This window comes from Crotalus tigris, unplaced genomic scaffold (assembly GCF_016545835.1).
Source record: "Crotalus tigris isolate CLP2741 ecotype Arizona unplaced genomic scaffold, ASM1654583v1 scf7180000022411.5474196:2289641, whole genome shotgun sequence".
Lineage (NCBI taxonomy): Eukaryota > Metazoa > Chordata > Lepidosauria > Squamata > Viperidae > Crotalus > Crotalus tigris.
In genome coordinates this window covers 560,387-584,326 of record NW_024099112.1, presented here as the reverse complement: position 1 = coordinate 584,326, position 23,940 = coordinate 560,387, and the positions used below count along the sequence as shown (strand labels likewise).

The 23,940-nt window shown below is 47.3% G+C and overlaps 1 protein-coding gene across 3 annotated transcripts in view; it reads left to right on the top strand.

The window, feature by feature from the left end:
* Positions 1-23,940, top strand: part of CHD6 (chromodomain helicase DNA binding protein 6) — a 144,096-nt gene that overhangs the window by 48,417 nt on the left and 71,739 nt on the right. For all 3 annotated transcript variants that reach the window (XR_005553654.1, XM_039319138.1, XM_039319137.1), the window contains exon 4: positions 8,129-8,184. Coding sequence is in view for 2 of the 3 variants with exons in the window: in XM_039319138.1 (XP_039175072.1) it covers positions 8,152-8,184 (33 nt within the window). In the remaining variant the exon portion in view is untranslated. The remainder of the gene's footprint in view (positions 1-8,128; positions 8,185-23,940) is intronic.

The following is a 23,940-nucleotide window of genomic DNA, read 5'->3' as shown; positions in this document are numbered from 1 at the left end:
TTTCCAGAGGAAATTGCCGATTGACGGAGTGGTGAGAGTATCCCCAGGGGCTAGAGATTCTGTCCAGGGGAATCGAGCCAGCTATTACCTAGGAGCGCTCGCCGTGCTCCGGTACACCAATCAGCTGGGAAGCACGAGAAATTCAAGGCCCGTTCGGCCGACAGAGCCGCTGCACCGCTCGCCCCAATCAGCTGAAAGGCGCAGGCCTTCGAGGCCCGAAAAGGCCGCTCAGCCGCCTTCCTCCATCGGCGCTTCGGGGAGGCAAGATCAATAGGCACAGGCCTCTCCCTTCTCGTCCCCAGAAGCCTTTCAGTCACCCGCGGATACCTGCGGGTCCCGGGGGGGGTGCCATCGCAAGACTCACGTTTTTCTGGGCCTCTAGGCGGATTGCCTCAACACTTGATATTTGCCATTTTGAGCTTCGTGGCTCCATCTTCAGTTAACTGTTGGAAGGCGTGGCCTCCTCTCAGGCGCCATTTTGGCTGGTACAGTTAATCCGCCATTTTAGGTGGATCTACCATCCGGAGTTTTTCTTGCCTTACAAATTTGATAATTTGGTGGTAATAAGAAGAGAGAGGGGAAGAAATAGCGAACTACCTCCTTACAACTCGTGGTCTGTGTTTACAGCCACAGATCGGGGAAAATAGTTTATCAATTTTACAAGTGAATTCCTATTAGGTCTGGACATCCCTGTCCACTGACCTTGGTGAAAGAAGTAAGGAGAATTTGATTTCTATCTAACTGTTCCGTATTGTGACCTTTAGTCACTGCCCTACAGGGTCCTTCCTCCCAAAGGAATCTGTCCGGCCATTGTTTTCTGTGCAGAAGAGGGCTCTTAGTCCCCAATTATCTGCAACTGATCTGCGTACTTCAGTTCCCCACTCCAGGTATTGCCTACTCGGGGTACCTGGCACAATAGCAGACAATGTCTCGTATTCAGCTATGCAGGTCCCCCAATTGCCCCCCCCACAACAACAGCAAAACCGCAGATCCTCTGAATCTGAGGTGGGGGGGGGAGAAGAAAGCGAAAACAAAACACCTTACCCAAAGGGGACCATCCAAAACAGCTGAGTGAGAGGCCTCGAGGAGACATTTGGCTCTAGAAAGACAATTTGCCAGGGCCCAGAAGACTAGCTCCAATGGGACAAACATGGTTTCCCTGCCCCATTGGTGGCCCCCACGGCAGAACCTACTTCCCAGGAAGTTCTCAGAACTTGGTCTCCTCCTGGGGAAACCGAACAGTTGGATTCCTCCCACTCCTCTTCACCAGCATCTACACCAGACCACACTCCCACTGTAGCTACGTCCAATGACAGAGCTCAGGAGGACATATGGTCGGCCCAATTTCAGGCATTCATGCAGGATGCCTTTTCCCAGTTTATGGCTTCTAAGGGCCAAGTAGCCTTTCAACCATCCCATAAGGGACGAAATAAGGCTCCGCCTACTAACACTTCTGAGACTTCTTCTCAGATAGGAGAGGGAGACTCATTAGATCTAGACATGACAGACATGCCCCTCTCGGAGGATGAGGGGACCGCACCTGAGCAGGCGACGAGCTCTGGCCTCTTTGATCCAGCGCTTCTCAAATCACTTCTGATAAAGGCAATCTCTACGGTCAATTTGACCTCAGTCCAGGAGGAGAATCCTTCCACAAGCAAGGAGGCAAACCCTGCCTTTGCCAAAAAAGTCCCACAGGACAAATACATTCCCTGTCCGGAGGTCTTCTGCACCACGGTAGAGGAACAATGGTTTTCCCTCGCAAGTCCACCTGCACCCAATAGCGTGGAAAGGAAGCTATTCAGTGTCTCTCCTTCCTTTTCGGGCATGCTAGAGGTCCCTACAGTAGATAGTCCCATGATCTCACTATTTTCTACCTCTGCGATTCCAGGAGACATGGCGGAGGCCTTGAAACCAGAGGAAAAAAAATTTGAGCACTCCCTCCATCGTTCTCACATGGCTGCAGCCTGGGCGGCCAAGGCAGCAACATCATCGTTCTTCTTCGTCAGGGCCTGTATCATGTGGCTGTGGGAGCTGCAAACCACTGTACCTCCAGATCAGGTCAGAGCGCACCAAACTTTGGCCAAGATACTGGCGGCCTCACAATTTATGGCGGAAACTTCATTGCACGCAACCAAGTATGCAGCAAGATCCATTGCGGCCACAGTGGCCTCTCGTAGACTACTGTGGCTCAAAAATTGAAAGACAGATCTGAAGGCCAAGTGGCGTCTTTTGACGTCCATGTACAGTGGGTCATTATTATTTGGATCCATCCTGGATCCACATGTAAGCGAGAGCAGGGACAAGAGAAAAATCCTAGTCCATCCATCAAAGAAATTAGACAGAAGAGGCAGTCAGGAATTCCGGAGGCAACGTTTCCGCCCAAGCAACTCCTGGGACTGGAGACGGCCCTTTCGATCAGGGCAATCCTGGGACTGGTCTAGAGGCTCACGATCCTTCTACTCGAGACAGGATCGTCCCCAGGATCGCCAAAACATGGGAGCCAGAGGCCAGTTTCAGTCCAGGCGTCCCTTTAGAGGATCGGGAGGCCGACCCTTTAAATGCGCCAAGTGACGCCAGACAGGACACTCCCATAGGAGGTCGGTTAGGGAATTTCATTGAAGTCTGGGAGCAGACCACTACCGACGCCTGGGTCTTGGAGACGATCAGGCATGGCCTGACCTTAGACTTTTGTTCTCCCCCACCAAACCGGTTCATCAGATGTCCCATCTCCAGAAAGGCACACAAGGCAAGGTTGGTAACCTGGGCCATAGCACACCTCCTGTCAATTCAGGCCATAGAGAAGGTACCAAAAGGAGAGGAAGAAAGAGGATTTTATTCCATCCTCTTTGTGATCCCAAAGACATCAGGAGGGTGGAGAGCAATATTGGACCTAAAGGGCCTAAATTATTACGTGATTTACAGGAGGTTCAAAATGCAGTCCCTGAAATCCATCCTAGCCAGTGTCAGGAAGGGCGACCTCCTGTCCTCAATAGACCTCATGGAGGCGTACCTGCATATTCCCATCCACCCCAAATACCGCAAATTCCTCAGATTTACCTACGCACACCGGCATTACCAATACAGGGCTCTACCCTTTGGTCTTTCCTTAGCCCCAAGGGTATTTACCAAAATTCTAGCAGTAATAGCGGCCCATCTCAGGTTGATGCCGGTGCGCGTACAGTTTTATCTGGACGACATCTTGATTCAGTCCAGCTCGCAAGAGCAAGCAAAAGTAGACCTCCAGACCACAATCCGCGTCCTACAAGAGCACGGATTCTCGGTCAATATAGAAAAGAGCCATCTCACTCCCTCAAGGAAACTACAGCATCTAGGTGCGGTGATAGACTCGTCTCAGTGCAGGGTATACCTTTCCCAGGAGCGTCAGATCAGCATCTCCAAGCTAGTTCACCAAATTCAAAGAGACAAGAGAGTACCTTTGATACAGCTCTCAAAACTCCTGGGAAAAATGATATCTTGCATGGGTATTGTTCCATGGGCAAGACTCCACTCAAGGGAGTTGCAGTGGTTCCTCCTCCCCTATCAGAGGAGGACCCTCAGTACCTCCAACAGGAGGGTCTTGGTACCAGAACATGTACTGAAATCACTGAATTGGTGGATATCCCCCATGATGCTCAAGGGGAGTATATTCAGGGAGCCGAGCTGGATCACGCTCACGACAGACGCGAGCCTATTCGGATGGGGAGCCCATCTGGGAACACAGATAGCGCAGGGCCAGTGGGACCAGAAGGACCTTTCTCACAGCATCAATTGGCTGGAGCTTCGGGCCATTCACCTGGCTCTACGTCAGTTCTCCCACCTAGTAACGAGAAGACACGTTCTCGTTCTAACAGACAATGTAGCAGCCAAGGCCCATGTCAACAAGGAGGGAGGAACGCGATCCGCGGAACTAATGCAGGAGGCATCAGCTCTGGCTCGGTGGGCAGAAACAAATGTGAGCTCCATCAGAGCGGAGCACATCTCAGGGGAGACGAATCTCCAGGCAGGCTCCCTGAGCAGAGCCAAGGTGGATCAGTCGGAATGGCGGCTGGATCCGGCTCTGTTCGAGGAGATCTCCCGGAAGTTCGGACAGACACATCTGGACCTATTTGCCACTCTGAAGAACACACAACTCCCCAGGTTCTTCTCCACATTCCCGACTCCGGGATCGGAGGGAACGGACGCTCTCAGGTGTCGGTGGCCGGCGCAACTTCTGTACGCCTTTCCACCGCTGCCATTAATACCGGCGACCATACGCAAGTTGATCCTGGAAGGTGCAGAAGTAATCTTGATTGCTCCACATTGGCCACGGCGCCCGTGGTTTGCCGACCTCGTGGATCTTTCGATATCACCCTCATGGAGGATTCCCCCGGACCGAGTAATTCTCAGTCAGGGCAAACTTTTGCATCCAGATCTGCAGTGGCTACAACTAGCCGCTTGGCATTTGAACGGCAAAGTTTAGCCAAGCAATCCTATTCCTCAGGGGTGATATCGATCATACAAGCATCAAGACGACCTTTGACAAACAGGATCTACGATGCTACATGGAAAGGTTTTTGCAGGTGGTGCGTCCTACTTCACCTAGATCCAACCTCAGTATCTATTCCCAATATCCTAGATTACCTATTGGAAGGACTCAATAAGGGCCTATCAGTCAACACTATCCGTAGACAGGTATCGGCCCTCTCAACTGTACTTTCCTGTGACAACTTAACCTCTCTGGCGCAACATCCAGCGATTAGCGCCTTTTTGAAAGGTGCGGCCAATACTAAACCTCCTGTTATACACAGGTACCCATCTTGGAAGTTGCCTAAAGTTCTTCAAGCCTTGACATCAGCACCCTTTGAGCCTCTTGACTCATGTTCTCTTCATCACCTATCGCTGAAGGTAGCCTTTCTAGTGGCTATTACTTCAGCAAGGAGAATTTCGGAACTAGCCGCACTGTCAGTGAGGAAGGATCTCTGTACCTTCTTCAAGGATAAGGTCGTTCTTAGACCAGACCCTGCTTTCATTCCGAAGGTAAACAGCATCTTCCACAGATCTCAGGAACTGATTCTTCCTGATTTCTGCCCAAAACCCAGACATAGGCTAGAACATAGATGGCACAAGCTGGACTTGCGTAGAGCGCTGTGTTTCTACGTGAAGCGCACTTCGTCCTTCCGTAAGACGGAAGCATTATTTGTTTCCTTCCAACCATCAACTATGGGAAAGAAGGTGTCATCTTCTACCATAGTAGGTAGATTAGAGCCTGTATAGCCCAAGCCTATGTCTCGCAGGCACTTCCAGTGCCCACACACGTGACTGCCCATTCAACACGTAGCGCAGCCACATCGGCTGCGTGGTCGACACAAGCGTCGGTGGAAGAGATTTGCAAGGCCGCAACCTGATCTTCTCCTTCTGTATTCATTAGGCATTACCATTTAGACTCCTTTGCCGCAGCGGATGTTGCCTTTGGTAGAAGAGTGCTACAGCAAGTCGTATCTGCTCAGGATTCAGTGGCCTAGACACTCCCTCCCAGGGAGACATGAGGGCTTTGGTATGTCCCATCCATTGGACTCTACAGCCATCCTGCTGGAGAAGGGGCGTTGTCTTACCTGAACGCCTTTTCTCAGCAGGATGATGTAGAGTCCAAGCCCCCCCAGGTATCAGGTCTAGGCAGGTATTGGACAAGGAGCTATCATATCAATTCCAACAAAGGTTCTCGCCTCAGTCAAAACTGGGGTCACGCCCAAAGGAGGGGTGTGGCCAAAGTTTTTTACCCAGTCTGCCGGGCAGGAAGGCTGTCATAGAACCCATCCATTGGACTCTACATCATCCTGCTGAGAAAAGGCGTTCAGGTAAGACAACGCCCCGTTTCAGCACACAGTTTCAGCAATTTGTTTTTTGGGAGCCTGCCCGTCTCACTTGTGCCAACATAGAGAAAAACCATGCGGGACCTGAGTCCATGTATTGTGCCTGTAATATTTGTATTAGGGGTGTTTCCAGCTGCTTAATCTTTAAATGAATAATCTTAATATTACAACCATAAAATAAAAAAAATACTATACTGTAAATATGAGGCTCTACAAACTAGAAAATTCTGCACTTAAAAGTATTTTGAAAACTCAACTTCTAGATGTGAGTATACACATCAAAGCTAAGCAAATGAATCAGAGCAACAGGAAAGTTTCTGAATTTTAAAATGCAAGCCAAAATTTATCATAATCACCATCAGTGCATGGTAACTAAAGCTGAACAAACTAATCAAAACCAACATTAGTTGATGTGTATATGTGCTTTGTGCATGATCTTGTATTTTGTAGATATTTAGCTTCTGTGTACATTCAAAAATGTAAACAATTTAACTCATGAAATTTTTAATTTAACAGATAGGAACTCTATACATTTCCTACCAGTACATAACATAGGTAGATTCTGATTGGAGAAAGGGCTCCTTGAGGAAAGCAGAAGCTGACTTTTCTATGACTTTTATATTTAGCATTTTCTTTTAAGATAATCCTCTTTCAACTGAGTTTTCTTCAATGTATTGGATTTTAACATCCAGATTTACATTCCAACCCATCTGGAGGTACCATTTGTAGTAGAAGAACTGGGAATTCTCTACATGCTTATTTATTTTTCTGTCTCATTTCTCTAGAACAGGGCTTTTCAACTTTTTCACCCATTGTACCACTTTTAAGATATGGCAATATCCAAGTACCACCAGTCACCCAGCAAGGTGTCAAAAACTTGATGACCCCCCCCCAAAGGAAAAAAGTGATGAAATACAGGTAGTCCTCGACTTACAACAGTTCGCTTAGTGACAGTTCGAAGTTACAATGGCACTGAAAAAAGTGCCCCCCAAGCCACAGCCAAGCAAGACACCTGCCTGCCTGCCCACCGGCGCTCTTCCTCTTGTCCGAGGTTTTCATTGTTGTGAGCATTTCTGTTGAGGATTGGCAGCAGGGGTGGGGTGGGGGTGTTTGGTTTTTATTCCCCCCATCTGCTGGGTCCTTGCAGCAGGTTTTGGTCACTTCACATGATCCTGGGACATTGTGACCGTCATAAATATGAATCAGTTGCCAAGCATCTGAATGTAAATCACAAGACCCTGGAGATGCTGCAACATTCCAGCTGATCGATGCTTCTTCAGGGCTCAGCAGAAGCACCAGGATCAGTGCTGCTTTCCAGCTGATCGGTGCTTCTTCATGGCTCAGCAGAAGCTCCAGGATCAGCGCCGAGTTCCAGCTGGATCCTGGCACTGATCCTGGCGCTTCCACTGAGCCCTGACACTCCCGAAGAAGCGCCGATCAGCTGGAAAGTGGCACTGATCCTGGTGCTTCCGCTTAGCCCTGCAGCTCTAGCAATCTCTCGCTCAAGCATGCGCGGTGCAGTTCAGCTCATTCCCCTCCCCCACTACCACCTTTCTAGGATGGTCGCGTACTACCTGCCAGGTGCCAATGTACCACAGGTGGTACCCGTACCACTGGTTGAAAAGCCCTTCTCTAGAAGAGCACTAGAGGTGACATATCCTTATGGGTAACAATGTTTTCATCAAGGAATAATAAATTATAGTAATTTGAATACCTTAGCCTTTGAAAAGGTATTGCCTTTATTTATAAACTGGAGCTGTTTGTCAATATCTCTGACACTGTATTGTAGTTGTATTCAGCAACTTATTTATAATGCATTCCCAATTATGTCTGTTCAGCAGTAAGCTTTTTTTCATTTAATAGGGCTTGTTGCCCAACAAAAGTGGTTAGGACATAGCTGTATTTATTTATTTTTTAATAAAACCACAATTCTGCCTCTACTCCAATGCATAAAATGTTCCTTCTCTTTCTCTAGAATGAACCTGTCCCATCAGTGAAAGGAATAAATTGGATTTCTGTCATCACAAAAAACAACAACATTGTCCTCTATATTTTAAAAAGCTAATAAATACTTTAAAAGGTTATGTCACAGTACACTAACAAGCCTTTTAAGGTGTCACAGGAACTCTGTTATTTATGTTCTAGAAGCTCATCTTTCACAGATAATATTTTTATTAAGTGAACAGTAGCACTTTTGAAAGAGCCTTATATTAAAAGACTTCCCAAACTGATCTTGTGTATTTGAATTTCTGGAATGAGCTTTGTTTTATATTTTGCAGAAGTAATATATACCCCAAAATTGATGATAATGAAAATACAGAAGAAAGAAAAACAGGTTGGTAAAGTTCAGCTTTAGCAAAAATTGATGTATGTAACATTTCTTGGTATATTGTGGTTCAGCAGTTAGTTCCATAATTTCTACTTGAATTTAAGGACATTGATTTTGTGAGATGGGGAAATGGGACTGTTACTTAACAATTTATTGACAAAGGGGAGAATATGAATCTTACTAAATATTATGGTCTCTGACTTGAACTACATTTATTACAGAATTTATACTACTCTGAACATAGAAGTTTTTCTGTGGCTTGATGTAGGAAGATAAATAAACAAGATTCTCTTTTTATAGACTTTTGCCAGCAAAGTAATTTGTAAATCCATTGAGTCCATTGAAGTTTCTGTTGTCAGAGCTCTGTAGGAAAACAGTAGGCTTGTTAAGTCTAGAGGAGACTGATCAAAAAGTTACTGGTTCAACATGAGCTCTGCCACATTGTCATCACAATATGTAGCTTCTTCAGTTCCCCTGACTTTTTATCTGAAATTAAAAGAGAAAGAGAAAGTTTCCTTAACGTTGAAGTTGATTTCTGTAGCTACATGTCCATGTCCATAGTAATTTTTCATTTCCTTGTTCTAGGATGCTTGGGACTGTGATTTGCCTTTTTCAAGATCGCTAACTGACCTGAGCATTATCCATACTACATGAATAATAATACTTAGAAAACAGAGTTATTATACCAAAATTAATATTAGAATATATTATTATATATTATATATCCAATGCTTTCTTCATATTTCAAAGAAGCATATATTAATATATAGATGGTAACATAGGAATGCATTTAATTTTCATTTATTATTTAAAAGATAGAAAATGTTACTGAATTCTTCAGTATATTGAATGTTCCCCCCAAAAACCAACCCTCCTTCCTTCCTTTGTTTATCCAGATACACTGCTGCTTTTGATATAGTAGTTCTTCTCATGAAAATAAATATATCAAATAATTCACAATATAGAAACCATTGTAATATACAGGTTATGAGCATGATTCCACCCATATGTAGGGGATCACATGAATTTTGAGGTGAAATATGGTTGGAAATATGGAATAAATTAATGTGCAAATGATTTGCACTCTGCTGTCTTTTCGATAGGAATCTTTAAAGGTGAATTTCTTATAAAATAATATATTCTTTTAAATCTTAACATTGACAAATATCTTATTCCCTTTTTGGAATAAATGGCTTTAACAATAAAGGAGGTAAAAGAAACAAAATTAGTTCAGGCCTTCTCATTTGCTGATCCTGCTTCTAATTTAAAAAAAAAATTAATTAGCTTTATATCCCAAATCTTGTCTATGCAGAGCACTCATCTGTTTTCTAGCTGACTAAGTTTTGTTCTTTCAGACATGGCTGTTTGATTTTTTTTCATTCTTCTCTTCCCTTTCCATTTTGTCAATTGTACAGTTTTATCTTCTTTTACTGTTTTTCTATTGATAAAGCCATAGATGGGGAATAGAGATTTAGTAGTTTTAAACATATATAGAATCCGATTACATCTCAATAAAAAAGTGTAACTCCAACAAAATGGCTAGCTTAGTATTCTAGCACCTTTCATGTAGAGAAATAAGGGAATTTTTTTATATTAACTAGCCATGGCTCCATTTCATGTATGCATTAGGATTTCTCTCCCTGAATTTGGAACCTGAATTCTTTCTGTATAACATATTGAACACCTTGAGAATTGGGAGATAAGGACTGTACTTTCTCCAGCACAGGAGATGGAGAATCCACCAATGGGTTTTCTCTGTTTTCCTGCCCAATCAGATCAAGTCAGCTAAACCTGCCATGCCCGTCCTGGACTAGGACCTCCCAATCTCGACTTGATCTTCGCCCAGGACAGACGTGCAAGTTTGGTTCATAGGCAGGTAGATCAGAGTCCCATTGGTGGATTTTCCACAGTTCCATAGTCGCCTGGGCAGCGCTGGGTTTAGTGCTGCCTCAGTCTGACTGCTGGTTTTTTCCTTCTCCTTCAGTCTTGGGCAGAACGGAGTTTTCCATTCTCCCTTCCCTTCTACAGACAGCGCTGGGATCAGCGCTGTAAAAACACCCCCCTCCTCTCCCTCCCAGGCCTCTTCCTTCGCCGGAGATTGCAGCTGCAGCTCCAGTGCCCGTGTGACGCCCGAATTGGGCGTTTTTTTTGCTCCAGCGGCTCCATCCTTTCCCCACGGGTTGTTTTCCTTTTTTCTACCTTTTTCTTCGGGTCTTGCAGCCAGCGTTTGAGAGCTGTTACACTCTCATTTCTTCCAACGTCTCCTCTCCCTCTCCATTGGCATGGGCTGGAACCACGAGGAGTCACTGGAGAACTGGCCCTAATTGCTGCGGCCGCCATTTTGCGGCCGTGTGGACGCTGCCGTCTCGTTTCCAACACATCAGGAGAAGGGGGAAAGGAGGGGGGATTCCCCTCGGCTGCGGCCGCTCTCGTACTTCAAGGGGGCCCTGGATCATTGGGGAGGGATGACTTAGTCCTCCCTCATGTTCTATATAAGTGGCACAGGGGTGCCAGTGAAGGCCGCGGCCACCATCTTGGACGGCCTTCACGATTGCATTCAGTGATCCATAGGCCTGGATAGCACTTTACCTTTGGGGGGAATACAAAGGGGGTCCCTCCTGGCAGCGCTTGGGGGTACTACTGAGGGTGAATGGCTAATCTGGGTCACACACACCCCCCCCAGGAAGGTTTTTTTCTGAATCCCTGCATAGGCCACTGGACCCAAATTTAGGCCTCAATCTGGTGTTGTCCCTGGCCCCCATTTGGCGGGCTGTGATTCAGACTGTGGGTTTTCACGCGAGCTCTTACCGTCCCACAGATTCCCCCCCCCGCTGTGCAAACCGTGTTGCCATTTATTGCTTTGCTGGCCTTGGCAACACCATGCATCTTACGAGCAAGCTGGTTGTCGTCACCCCGGTGACTTTGCCGTGGCCGTAATCGCAACTGGACCCTAGGATTCCTACTGGTTGGGTGGCCAGGGGGGCAGGGTGGTCATTTCTATTCTCTGCCCTTGATTTTACCTGCCAATCGATCCGCCTGAGTTACCTCTCAACATCCCTGAGATAACTCCCACAAGGATGGCGGACAACACAACCTCCCAACCCAGGGACGCCTGTCCTCCTTCCTCGGGCCAGAAGCGGCACAGGTCCTCCAACCAGGAGGTAGCAGATAGGATCTCGGCCAAGGCCAAGGCCATCTCTGGGAGGAAGACCTCCAAATTGGCGGAGAAACAGGCCAGCAGGAGACACCAGGCTTTGGAGAAGGAGTTCTCCAAAGCACAGAAGCAGGCCAGGGCTGGGACCGAACAAGCCAAGGCCTTCTCCTTCGATTTACCACTGGGTCTCTCAACCTCTACCCAGCGGGACTTCCTGCTTCTCTTACTCCACCTGGACCAGATCAGGGCATTGCCAACCCCCAATTGCTACCTGTACTGCGGGCCCAACGCCTGGCTCCAGAAGCAACTTTTACCCCCACGGCTGCGAGACTCAGGGTAGCCGAGTCTGACACCTTCCCCCCTGAGGATTGCCTTCAGGCCTTAATTGCTCAGGTGGTGGACCGAGCTCTCGTGGCCAGGTCATCGTACATGCCCAGGGCTGATATGGTGATTTCCCTTCCGCTTCCCCAGTCAACACCAGCGGGATACCACGGGCCTCCCTCCTCATCCCAATCTTCATACAGCAGGGCCTCATCCCCTCCAGAGTATGACCAACCGTTAGACACCCCATGGTTGGAGGAGGAGGAGGACTCCCCTCCGGATCCGCCGCCATTTGGCGGGCTTTTCAACCCTTCACTTTTTCTACTCTTGCTTCGTAAGGCTAGCTCTACGGCCCACATCGGCCCTGATCGGACTACCCCGGCAGCACCTGCACCCGATTCAGAAGTGGATCCGCTGTTCACCGAACCGGTAGTAACTCAGCACCACGTACCTTGTCCCCCTTTATTCCTCAATGAGGTCCGGAAACAGTGAGTCTTCCCTGGCACCTTCCCCCTCCCAGGTGAGAACGACAAAGACACTTTTCAGCATTGCTCCAGATTTGGCAGACGTGCTGGAGGTGCCTACAGTGGACGAGCCCTTGGCCCCTCTCCTGTCCTCAACCACGATCTCAGGAGATATGTCTGAGGCGCTGAAGGCGGAGGACCAGAGATGGGAACTGACGTTCCACAGGACTCACCAGGCGGCGGCGTGGGCTATCAGGGCTGCCACTTCAGCATCCTTTTTCACTAGGTCCTCCCTCCTTTGTCTCCGTCAGCTCCAAGCCAGGATTCCCCCGGAGGATGTTCGTACACATCAGGACCTGAGCAAGCTAGTGGCGGCAGCGGAATATGTTTCCGATGCAACACTACACGTGGCCAGGTTTTCCTCCAGTACCATGGCATCCATCGTATCAGCACGTTGCATGCTTTGGTTAAAGCACTGGCACACCGATGCTAAATCCAAATGGCGCCTGGCAGCGACCCCATACTAGGGTGGTAAACTATTTGGGGAAACTTTATCACCATACCTGACTGAGGACAAGGACAAACGGAAGGTACTTACCCACCTCACTAGGTGGGCTGACAGACGACCTTACCCTTACGCCCGCAGGCAGTCCTTTCGGTCAGGAGCTAGCCCCAGCAATACACAACCCTCCCATCCCTTCACAGCCAGGCAGGATCGCCCGGCTGACAGATCGGGTCCCAGGCCCAGACAACAATTCCAGGGCAAACGGCCTTTTCGGGGGGGACGCCCATTCAGGAGGTCCAAATGACTCTCGGGCGGTCCCTCCCATAAGGGGCAGGTTGTCCCTCTTTGCTCACCAGTGGAAGGTCACCACCACAGACGCCTGGGTTCTAAACACCATTCACCACGGCCTGTCCCTGGAGTTCATCTCCAGTCCACCGGGGCGTTTTATTTCTTGCCCTCAACCAAGAAATCCCGTAAAGAGGAGCCTCATGCAAGAGGCCATTCATCATCTTCTGGACATAAGGGCCATAGAACCGATGCTGGCAGGTCAAAGGGGTCGAGGATTCTACTCCATCCTCTTTGTGGTCCCCAAGACCTCAGGAGGATGGAGGGCGATCCTAGACCTCAAAGGTCTCAACTACCATCTTGCATATCGCAAATTCAAGATGTAGATGTTCCAGTCCATCTTGGGCAGCGTGAGAAGGGGAGACTTCCTAATGTCCATAGACCTTACGGAAGCATATCTCCACATTCCCATCTTTCTCGACCACCGCCGGTTCCTAAGGTTCAATTATCAATACAGGGCGCTCCCGTTCGGCCTGTCTTCGGCTCTGAGGGTGTTTACCAAGATCCTGGCGGTACTTGCCGCCCATCTGAGACTGGTGCCGGTCCATGTCCAATGCTACCTGGACGACATTTTAATCCAGTTGTCGTCGCTCCCGGCCACCCAGTCAGACCTCAGGCTGGTGATAAAGGTCCTCCAGGACCACGGGTTCTCGGTAAACTTTCAAAAGAGCCAGACAGTTCCATCGACTAGGCTATTACACCTAGGAGCCATCATAGACACGGTAGAATGCCAGGTCTATCTGTCCCAGGAACGTCGGGACAGTATTCGGGAGTTGGTCCTCAAAATATGCTGGGACTGATCAGTGACATTGGCCATCCTTTCCCAGTTACTGGGAAAGATGATATCGTGCATAGCGATTATTCCCTGGGCCAGATTGCATTCCAGGAACCTCCAATGATTCCTACTCCCCTTCCATGTTTTCTGCATGTGCATATTTTTCCAAGTTAGTCATGCAAATTGCTATTGAAGAAAGACATGTAAAAAAAAAGCTGAATGATAGACTCAGCATCCTTCCTGCCTTTATATGTGCAGTGTTAAACCTACAAGTTAAATATCTGTTGGGATTGTGTGGTGCTACGTGGCCTGTGGTAAGCTAGTCATAATTTCTGTTATGGATGGTGGATTAATTACATTTTAGTGACCTCTTTTGAAGTGCTTTTCAAAACTGCCTAAGGAGCTCCATCTACTTTGCAAGTATACAGGCAAATGGTTAAAGAAGTAGGTCACATTTTTGAGGTCTACTTATCCTGACAGTTTGTCTTTAAAGTGCAGTATTTGCACACTGTTTACACAGTTTCTGATGGGAAGCACAGATCTTAGGTCCTGCTATGGATACTCTTGAATTCCTGACAACACCTCCTACAAACTCTGAACTGTTGTATATATTTTGCATCAATAATGGCACATGCGTTCTTGGCCTAAACAAAACATTGCTTCAGAATATTCTAAACTGACAGTCTTCTTATTAACATGTTAATTTGAAATAATACCTTGTTTGGCAAATATAATATCAAGTTTATCAAGGTTCTTGTAGCTAAGTTGGAATATTTATAGTAAATATTAAAGTCCCCATAAGAAGGAGACGGGGCGTTGGTCTTACCTGAACGCCTTTTCTCAGTACGGAGATGGATAATCCACGGATGGGTTTTCTCTGTCTGCCTGCTCTTGAGACCAAGTAGCCAAAGCTTGACACGCCCCCACTTCCTGTGAAGTCCATTCTTAACGAGGGCGAATTGGCTGATGATTGACAAGGTATTGGCTCTCAGCTCCCTACTAGCGGCCTGCTGGCCTTGGGGTGGGTGTGGATTATCCATCTCCGTACTGAGAAAAGGCGTTCAGGTAAGACCAACGCCCCTTCTCCAGTACAGGAGATGGATAATCCACGGATGGGACGTACCAAAGCCTCACTGTCCCAAGGGGTGGGAAACAGATAAGGCCGGTAGATTGATCTCTGAGACAACTTGCTGGAGGACCCTCCTACCAAAGGAGGCGTCCGCCGATGCAAAGCGGTCTATCTTGTAGTGTCGTATAAACGGGGAAGGCGAGGACCATGTCGCGGCCCTGCAAACTTCCTCGATTGACGCCTGGGTAGCCCATGCCGCCGAAGTTGCAGCGCTTCGGGTGGAATGGGCTGTGAGATGACTTGGGGGCGGCAGGGATGATACATTGTAAGCTTCTGCGATACAGCTTCGGATCCACCTTCCAATGGTGCCCGCGGAAACTTTCCGCCCCAAGGTGCCCGCTTGGAAGGACACAAATAGGGCCTCCGATTTGCGGAAGGGTTCTGTACGCTTTATATAACGCCGCAAGGCTCTGCGGACGTCCAATGTATGCCACTGCCGCTCCCGGTCATGTGTTGGATTTGGACAGAAGTTTGGGAGAATTACTTCCTGTGTCCTGTGAAAGAGTGAATTCACCTTCGGTATGAAGGCAGGATCTAACCTAAGGACCACCCTGTCCTTGTGGAAAATGCATAGGTCGTTTCTGACTGACAGTGCGGCCAGTTCCGAAATTCGTCTGGCCGATGTGATGGCAATCAGGAACGCCACCTTTAGCGACAGGTGTCGCAAGGAAACGGTCGCCAATGGTTCAAATGGTGACCGAGTGAGTGCGTGAAGGACTCGCGGTAGTTCCCAGGACGGGTACCTGTGAATTACTGGAGGTCTGGTGTTATAGGCGCCCTTGATAAAGGCGCGGATCCTGGGGTGGTGAGCTAAGGGAACCGAATCCGTGCAGGTGAGGAGGGTGGACAAGGCCGCCACTTGCCTGCGGATGGTCGCGGGGGCGAGGCCTCTGTCTAGTCCCTCCAAGAGGTAATCTACTATCTGAGGGATGTAGAGTTTGTGTAAGTCAAACTGCCGTTCCCTGCACCAAAGGCAAAAATTTTTCCAAGTGGAGTCATAAATGCGGTTTGTTGCCGGACGGCGTGAAGCTTGAATTATGGTAATGGCCCCGGGAGAGAATAGTTCCTGTGCCATTATCTGGCGCTCAAGTGCCAGGCGGTCAGTTGTAACCATTGGGGTTCCGGGTGACTGATGGTTCCCTGGTGTAGGGACACTTGATGAGGGGGAATGTTCCATGGGGGCGACTGAGACAGGTTCATCAGGTCGGCGAACCACGGTCTCTGTGGCCAATATGGTGCTACTAGGATCACTTCTGCCCGCTCCTGAATCAGCTTTCGGATGACCGCCGGTATGAGTGGTAGTGGGGGAAAGGCATAAAGCAGACCCTGAGGCCACTGAGTTCTCAGAGCGTCCGTCCCCTCTGCTCGCGGGTTGAAGTAACGAGAGTAAAATCTGGGGAGCTGGGCATTGTCTGATGATGCGAACAGATCGAGGATCGGGTACCCGAACTTGCGGGAGATGTCTAGGAACAAGTTCGGGTGTAGCCCCCACTCCGAAGGGTCCACTGTGGTGCGGCTTAGGAAGTCCGCTTGCTGGTTGTTGACCCCCGATATGTGTTCCGCTTTTAGTGACTTCAGATTGGGCTCTACCCAGCTGAATAGGAGTCGTGACTCTGTCATCAGGGTTTTTGATCTGGTCCCCCCCTGCCGATTGATGTGCGCCTTGGCTGCTACGTTGTCTGTTAGGACTAGAACGTGGTGGCCTCTGATTCTGTCTTTGAATTGTTGCAAGGCTAGGTGGATAGCCCTGAGTTCTAGCCAGTTGATGTTGTTTCTCAGATCCGTGGCGGACCAACGTCCCTGTACAAACTGGGAGTCCAGATGGGCTCCCCAACCATACAGACTGGCGTCTGTAGTGATGGTAACTCTGACTGGTTCCTTGAAGGGTGACCCCTTGGTCACGGCCCGAGAGCACCACCAGCGTAGCGCCCTGCGGATTTGTGCCGTGACCCTGACTAGGTGGTTGGATGCGCTGGTGTTCTGCCGTTGGTACGGGAGCAGAAACCACTGTAGTTCCCGTAGGTGGAGCCTGGCCCAGGGTACAATGGCTATGGCCGATACCATCTTGCCCAATAATTGGGAAAGTGTTAGTATCGGAACTGAACGTTGCCTGTGAACCCAGCAAGCCAGTTCCCTGATGCCGGCCACCCGGTCTTGGGAGAGATAGACCATACAGTTGGTTGTGTCTATCATGGCCCCCAGATGCAGCAGCCTGGACGAGGGAACTGTCTGGCTCTTCTGAAAGTTTACTGAGAATCCGTGTAATTGGAGGACGCGAATGACGGTCCTTACGTCCGCCTGAGCTGTCTGTAGGGATGTTGCTTGGATTAGTATGTCGTCTAGGTAACATTGGACGCGTATTGGGATTTTTCTCAGTTTGGCGGCTACCGCTGCTAGTATCTTGGTAAATACCCTGGGTGCCGAAGATAGACCGAAGGGGAGAGCTCTGTATTGGAAGTGTTTTCCCCCGTAACAGAAACGTAGGAACCGGCGGTGGTTTGGGTGGATGGGGATGTGAAGGTAGGCTTCCGTGAGGTCTATCGATGCCAGGAAGTCTCCTTCTCTGATGCTTCCCAGGATGGACTGAAGGGATTGCATCTTGAATTTTTTGTATGTGATGTAGCGGTTGAGGTTTTTTAGGTCCAGGATTGCCCTCCATCCTCCTGAAGTCTTTGGAACCACGAAGAGGATGGAGTAAAATCCTCTGCCTCTGTATTCCGCTGGGACCGGTTCTATTGCTTGAATGTCCAACAGGTGTTGGATGGCCTCCTGCATGAGTTTGCGTTTGGTGGGGTTCCTGGAGACCGAGCAGTTGATGAGTCGGTCTGGGGGTGTGACCAGGAACTCCAGGGACAGCCCGGACTGGATGGTTTGTAGTACCCAGTTGTCCGTGGAGGTCTGCTCCCACTGGTGGAAGAAGTGAGCTAGTCTTCCTCCAATGGGTAGGTCTATGTAGGAGTCATTTTGTCTTCCGGTACGGACGACCCGTTCCACGAAAGGGTCGTCTCGACTGGTTTTGTTGTCTGGGCTGGAACCCCGGTCTGTCGTAGGGGCGGCCGTACGGTTTGTTCTGCCTGGGAGTGAATGGCTTGGGTGCCTGACTGATAGGCGTGGTTGTCGGTTGGCGAAAGGACTGCCTACGAAAGTAAGGTGTGGTACGTTTGTCTGACCTTTTGTTCAAGTGTGCCATGACCTTCCGCTTGTCTTTGTTCTCTACAAGATAGGGGTCCAAGGCCTCCCCAAACAGACCGTTGCTTGAGTAAGGGGCGGTCGCTAGCCGCCACTTAGCCTTGGTGTCAGCTTGCCAGTGTTTTAGCCATAGCATTCTCCTGGCAATTATGTTGGATGCTATGGATCTGGATGAAAAAATGGCCGATTGGAACGTTGCGTCTGCAGCGTATTCCGTGGCTGCTACCATCTTAGCCAGGTCCTGGTGTGTTCGTATGTCCTCCATAGGAACTATGGTTTGTAGTTGTTGCAACCAGGTGAGGGTGGCCCAGACAAAAAAGGAGGCCGAGGTGGCTGCTTTAATGGCCCATGCCGCTGTCTGGTGGGTTTTGCGAAAGGCTTGTTCCCACTTTTTGTCATCTGCCTTAAGGGCCTCCACTAGGTCCCCAGCCATGGCTGTCTGGGAGACCAAGGGGGTCCAGGCTTCATCTACTTTAGGAATTTCTAAGGCCTCATTGAGGTCTGTGGCAGTGCTGTATAATTTTTTGTCCGTACCACTCACTGATGGGAAGGAAGCGGGAGAGTCCCATGGCTTCTTGATCCCTTTCAGGAAAATGGCGGGGCAAGGTATATGGTGTTGCGTTGTCACCTTTTCTACGAATACGGGTCTGGATGTGGTGGCCGGTGTCGCTTGCGGCTGAGAAAACTGATCCGTCCCCATGTCCGCAATGGCTGTGGCCTTGCGTAGTATCGTGAGGAAGCGGTTGGGATTAAATAATCCCCCTGAGGGGGGCTCAGGGGGAAGTTCCTCATCCTCTGACATAGAGATCCCAGGTTGATCCTCCTCTTGTGGTGAAGAATAACCACTCATGGAGGACTGGGCCGGGGAGACGGGTTCCTGAATGCCTGAGGACTCTGAGGGGAGTTCCGAGTGTGGCATGGCTGAGATGGAGGGCCCCTGGTCGTGGTGGGCGGAGCGCTGTGCTAGGGCTCGGTCCACCACTTTGGTTAATAGGGCCTCTAGCCGTCCATCTGCCCAGATGTCCCCTATGTCATTACCTTTGGGTGTGGTGACCGCAGGTGGAGAGTTGGACTCAGTGGTTGTGCCTGCCGCCGTGGTTGTTTGTTGGGCTGATGTAGATGGTGGATCCAGTGGTTGCGGTGTTCCTGGAATGGACCACGCGCTCTGGGTTGATGTGGATGGACCCAATGGTAATTCCATCTCGGTGGCCGCTATTTGAACCAATTCCAATTGGGCCTGCCTCTGCGCTCTGGAGAACTCCTTCTCCAGGGCCTGGTGCCTACGGCTGGCTTGCTTTTCCGCCAACTTGGAGGGCCTCTTGAGCGAGTGTTTTGTCTTCGCTTTGCACTTGCCTGCCGCCTTCTGGTCAGAAGGTGTGTTGCAGCCGTAATTGGGAGGTGGAGGGGTCGTGCTCATGGATTGAGGCAACGAGGGTCCCTCCATTCCGCTTGAGCAGTCCCAGAAAAACTGAGAAGACGCTCAGGCAGGCAAGTATTGGCGGGAGCGAAATTGGAACAAGTACCAGGACTGTTCCCCTGATCACCCGACCACAACAAAAATATTCTCTCTGGGCTAAGGTCACGGTAGCTGAGGGAGGTACCGAAGGCACGTTTGGAACCACTCTTTGGGTTCCGCCCGGAGGCCTTAGGTGACCAGGCAACGTGCACCAGTAGAAAAAGGAAAAGGGAGGCAAAAAATATCAGTGGCGACCTCAAAAGGGTCTGTAGGCCTGACTTAATACACAGCAGGTATCAAATGGCGGTCACCTAGAGCGGAATTTATTCTTATTAATACTATTACTATTATACTAATAATAGGAACAACAATAATAAAATAATAATAATAATAACAACAACAACAATAATGGTGATGATGATAATATTGTGTGTTCTGTCTTTAGGCCTGTTGGCCCTGCAGTCGCTTAATTTTTAGCTTTAAAAAAAAATTTTTTTTTTAAATTATTATTATTATTTTTAAAATTTATGTATCTATTTTTATTATTATTATATTTTGTCCTATTATTATATGTGTGTATCGGGGGTGGAGCGCTGGTTGTGTGCTCCTATTCCGCCTCTATCAGTGATTCCAGATATGATGTAGAGCTTCCTTAAGCTCGGTTTGCCTTTCTCTGCAAGAGATGGCAGCCACAGCTCGTTTCTCCCTGAAAAAGGGCTTTGCAGATCCCAGGAGGGTTCTCTAGCCTCCGTTTCTTGGTTGGCTTACTCCCTTCCTGTGCTTCGTTTCCCTCTGAAGATAAGCTCCGCAGCCTCCCAGAAGCTGCTTGTGCCCGGGGATTTAAATTTGGCGCGCTGTGACGTTTTAAGGGAATCCCAGTCAGGGATTGCCTTTGTTGTCTGAAAACGGCAACTAAAATGGCGCCCGCGGTTGCCCTGGGCTGCTAGGGAATCTCCGATGATCCGAATTCAAGTTTGAATCCGGACCTGGAGATTGTTATTTTTTCCCCCAATTTGAGGAAAAAATCCCTTGGAAGGTTGGGGAGAAAAGCTCAGCAAGTGGTCTCTGCTGATGCCTTTTCCCCCCCCCTTTTTCACCTCCAGAGCCCTGGGGCTGACTGGGATCCGTGGGGAGTTTTCCCCCCCCACACCCCCTTTTTCAATTTTAATATAGGATCAGGGATGATCCCAAGGAAAACTTAGTGGTTGGGGAAAAGGTTCAGCAAGTAGTCTCTGCTGATGCCTTCTTCCCCCCCTTTTCACCCCCCAGAGCCCTGGGGCTGGCTGATATCTGTGGGGAAATTTCCCTCCCCACCAATCCCCTTTTTAATTTTAGGTTTGAGATCAGGACTGATCCCCAGAAAATTTTGTGGTTAAATTCCTATAGGTGGAAATTTTTTGGGAAGGGGAAGCCAATTATCAAGGGATAATCAATCAATGGATTTCTTGTCTAACCTGATAAGCTGAGAGCCACGCCAAAACGAGTCTTCTCCGAGCAGAGACCAAGTTAAGAATGGGCTCCACAGGAAGTGGGGGCGTGTCAAGCTTTGGCTACTTGGTCTCAAGAGCAGGCAGACAGAGAAAACCCATCCGTGGATTATCCATCTCCTGTACTGGAGAAAGGAGAAGGAGAAAAAAGAAGAAGAAATATCATTAATAATGTTAGCTTACCATATTCCGACTGAGGGTTCTGGGCTAGTTAGTCTCTCTCAGCCCCATCCATCTCACAGGGTTACTTGTGCGAAAGTAGAAGGAGGAAGGAGTATTATGTAAGTTCACCATTTTGAATTCCTTATAAAGTAATAAAGGCGGAATACAAAAAAAAATCTAATCAATAAAAATCCCATAGATAAATTGCATACTGCATTTGAAGAGAAATTTAGATGTTATTGTAATCAGAAAGCACTAATAACTTTAGTGGCTTCTAACTACATTAGGCAGTATTAACTACATGGTAGGAAGAATAGTAGTTCAGCGTTTGTACAGTAGTTCTACTCCTGGCATCTTTACTTTTTCTTTCCTGAAGGAAGTCTGAAATATTTGGGATCTGAGTCCATTTCATAAAATCTGATTGTTAAAGAATCTCTATAGTGATATAATATAAATGTTAGCACGTCTGCAACAGTTTGGGGTTTTTTTGTTTATACAAACAAATTTGCAAAAAAAATCACATGCTTATGTAGAAAAGTATTTTATGCAGCATATCTGGAATAGAAAATGAGCAAGCATAGAAAAAGTAAAAGAAAAAGAACTGCAGCAGTATATAAAACAGAATTTAATTACAAATTTTATTAACTTTTAAACATTTTTATATTCATAAAATTTTTAAGGAAAATATTTTAAGGGCTATAATTTTTAGATATGGACATAACCTTGTTTTTAAACTTTTATGGTGCTCAACTCTGTAATGACTGTAAACAGCAAGCAGTATATGTCTGAACCATACAAAAGCAATTTATGTATGCAATCATGCATTGATTGATTACATACCATCAAGTTATTGTCAACTCTTAGTGTCCACTTAGATTTATCTCCCTGACGAACAATTATGTATCCTACTATAGAAATAGGTTTAACTAAGTAAAATTTATTTCTCAATAGGACTGTGCTGTTTAAAATTAATTCAGCCATTAATTTTTCTTTTAGATTACTGATGACCATATACAATCATGTAAAATTAACCAAAAATAGCTTTTCCTAAACCAAGGAGAATTAATAATGCAACAGGAACAGAGTAATTGAGAGTTGGTAAGAAATACAAATACATTTTCATAGAGTAACTTATAATCACAGAAGGAACTTTAGTTATGAACATGTGCAGGAATACTCTTACTCTGACTTTTAATAAAATTAAGGTGAGCATTCAAGTAGTCTTGCAGTATGTTAGATTGTTGGCTTATATAGTCCAATAAGGCAGCAATTGAATAGAGGTAGCTTTCAAAGTTACAAATAAGAATTTTGATAATGTTTTTTGTCAGTACACAAGAATATAAACAGTATCCTGCTGCATTGGACCACTAGTCATTAAGTCCAGCAATATGTTCTGACAGAGGCCAATCAATAGCACAAGGAAGCCCACTAGTCTCCAACAAGTGGCCTTCAGTCACACTGCCATCAAGGCCAATAGCTCTCATTTTCGTCAGAGAACACAAGCTCCACAACGATGTCAAGGTAGTTCCTCACTGGGGGATTATTATTATTATTATGGTTTGCGCAAAATGAGCAAGGTGTTCAGACTGGATTTGGAATTTTTATTCACTTATCGAGTCTTTCCCAAGACCCGAGATAGGCAGATGTTGATGTTTGATAGTGTTATAGCTATCATTTTAAGCTGTTCCTAGTAAAGCTGCCTTTTGCAATTGACTGATGGTGAATTTGTCAATGCCAATGGTGTTCATTGGCATTGACAAATTGCCAATTGTTTTGGGATTGCACATAGGGACCTATTACTATTGGTATTACTTTTGCTTTCTTTTGCCACAGTAGTTCTATTTCTATTTGCAGGTCTTTGTATTTTCTTTATCTTCTCCATTCTTTCTCTTCTCTTCTGCTGTCTCCAGGAACTGGCACATCCAGACTTTCTTATCAACAAGCGTTAAATCTGGGGTGTTATGTTGCAGGTGTCTGTCAGTTTGAATTCTAAATTCAGAGCACTTTAGCTTCTTCATTTTCTACGACTTTCTCTATTTTATGATCCCACCAGTTCTTGCTTGTAGGCAAATGATATTTCTTGCAGATCTTCTAGTGTTGCTACTTTATTGTGCCGTTGTTTGTAATCATTCTGTGAGATCTTCTTGTAGCAGCTAATCAGGTGGTCCACTGTTTTTTCAGCTTCCTTGCAGAAGTGACACTTGCTATGGTTGCTGTTGTCTTAATTCTGACTTTGTATGCGTTTGTTCTTAAGGCTTGGTTTTGTGAAGCCAAATTAGCCCTTCTGTCTTCTTTTTAAAACTTTTGTGCTGTTAGCCATTGCCAGGTCTTGTTATTATTTGCTTTGCCTGCTATGTTTTTTTAATGCACTGGTCATGTAATGCTTTGTCTTCCTATGTCTCTTTTCTTCATTTGGTCTTTCTTACAGATCAGTTTGGCCTCTCCAGTACTCCGTAAGCCTTCCTGATATACTAGCTTCAGTGCATCTTTTTCACCATTCTTCAGATATTCTTCCAATACCCTTTTTTCTTTTTCAATCATTTGATGCACTCGCAATAGTCCACACCCACTTATTTTTCTTGGTAAGTAGAACTGGTCAACATTGCTGTGAGGATGAAGGTCTTGATTCAATGTCATTATTTTTCTGATCTTCCTATTCAGGAAATTGAGTTCTGCTTGAGACCACTATTCCATTCTTGAGTCCATTATTCTAATGACTGGAATTACCTAGGTGTTAATTGCCTTAATGGTATTTCCTCCACTGAGTTTGGACTT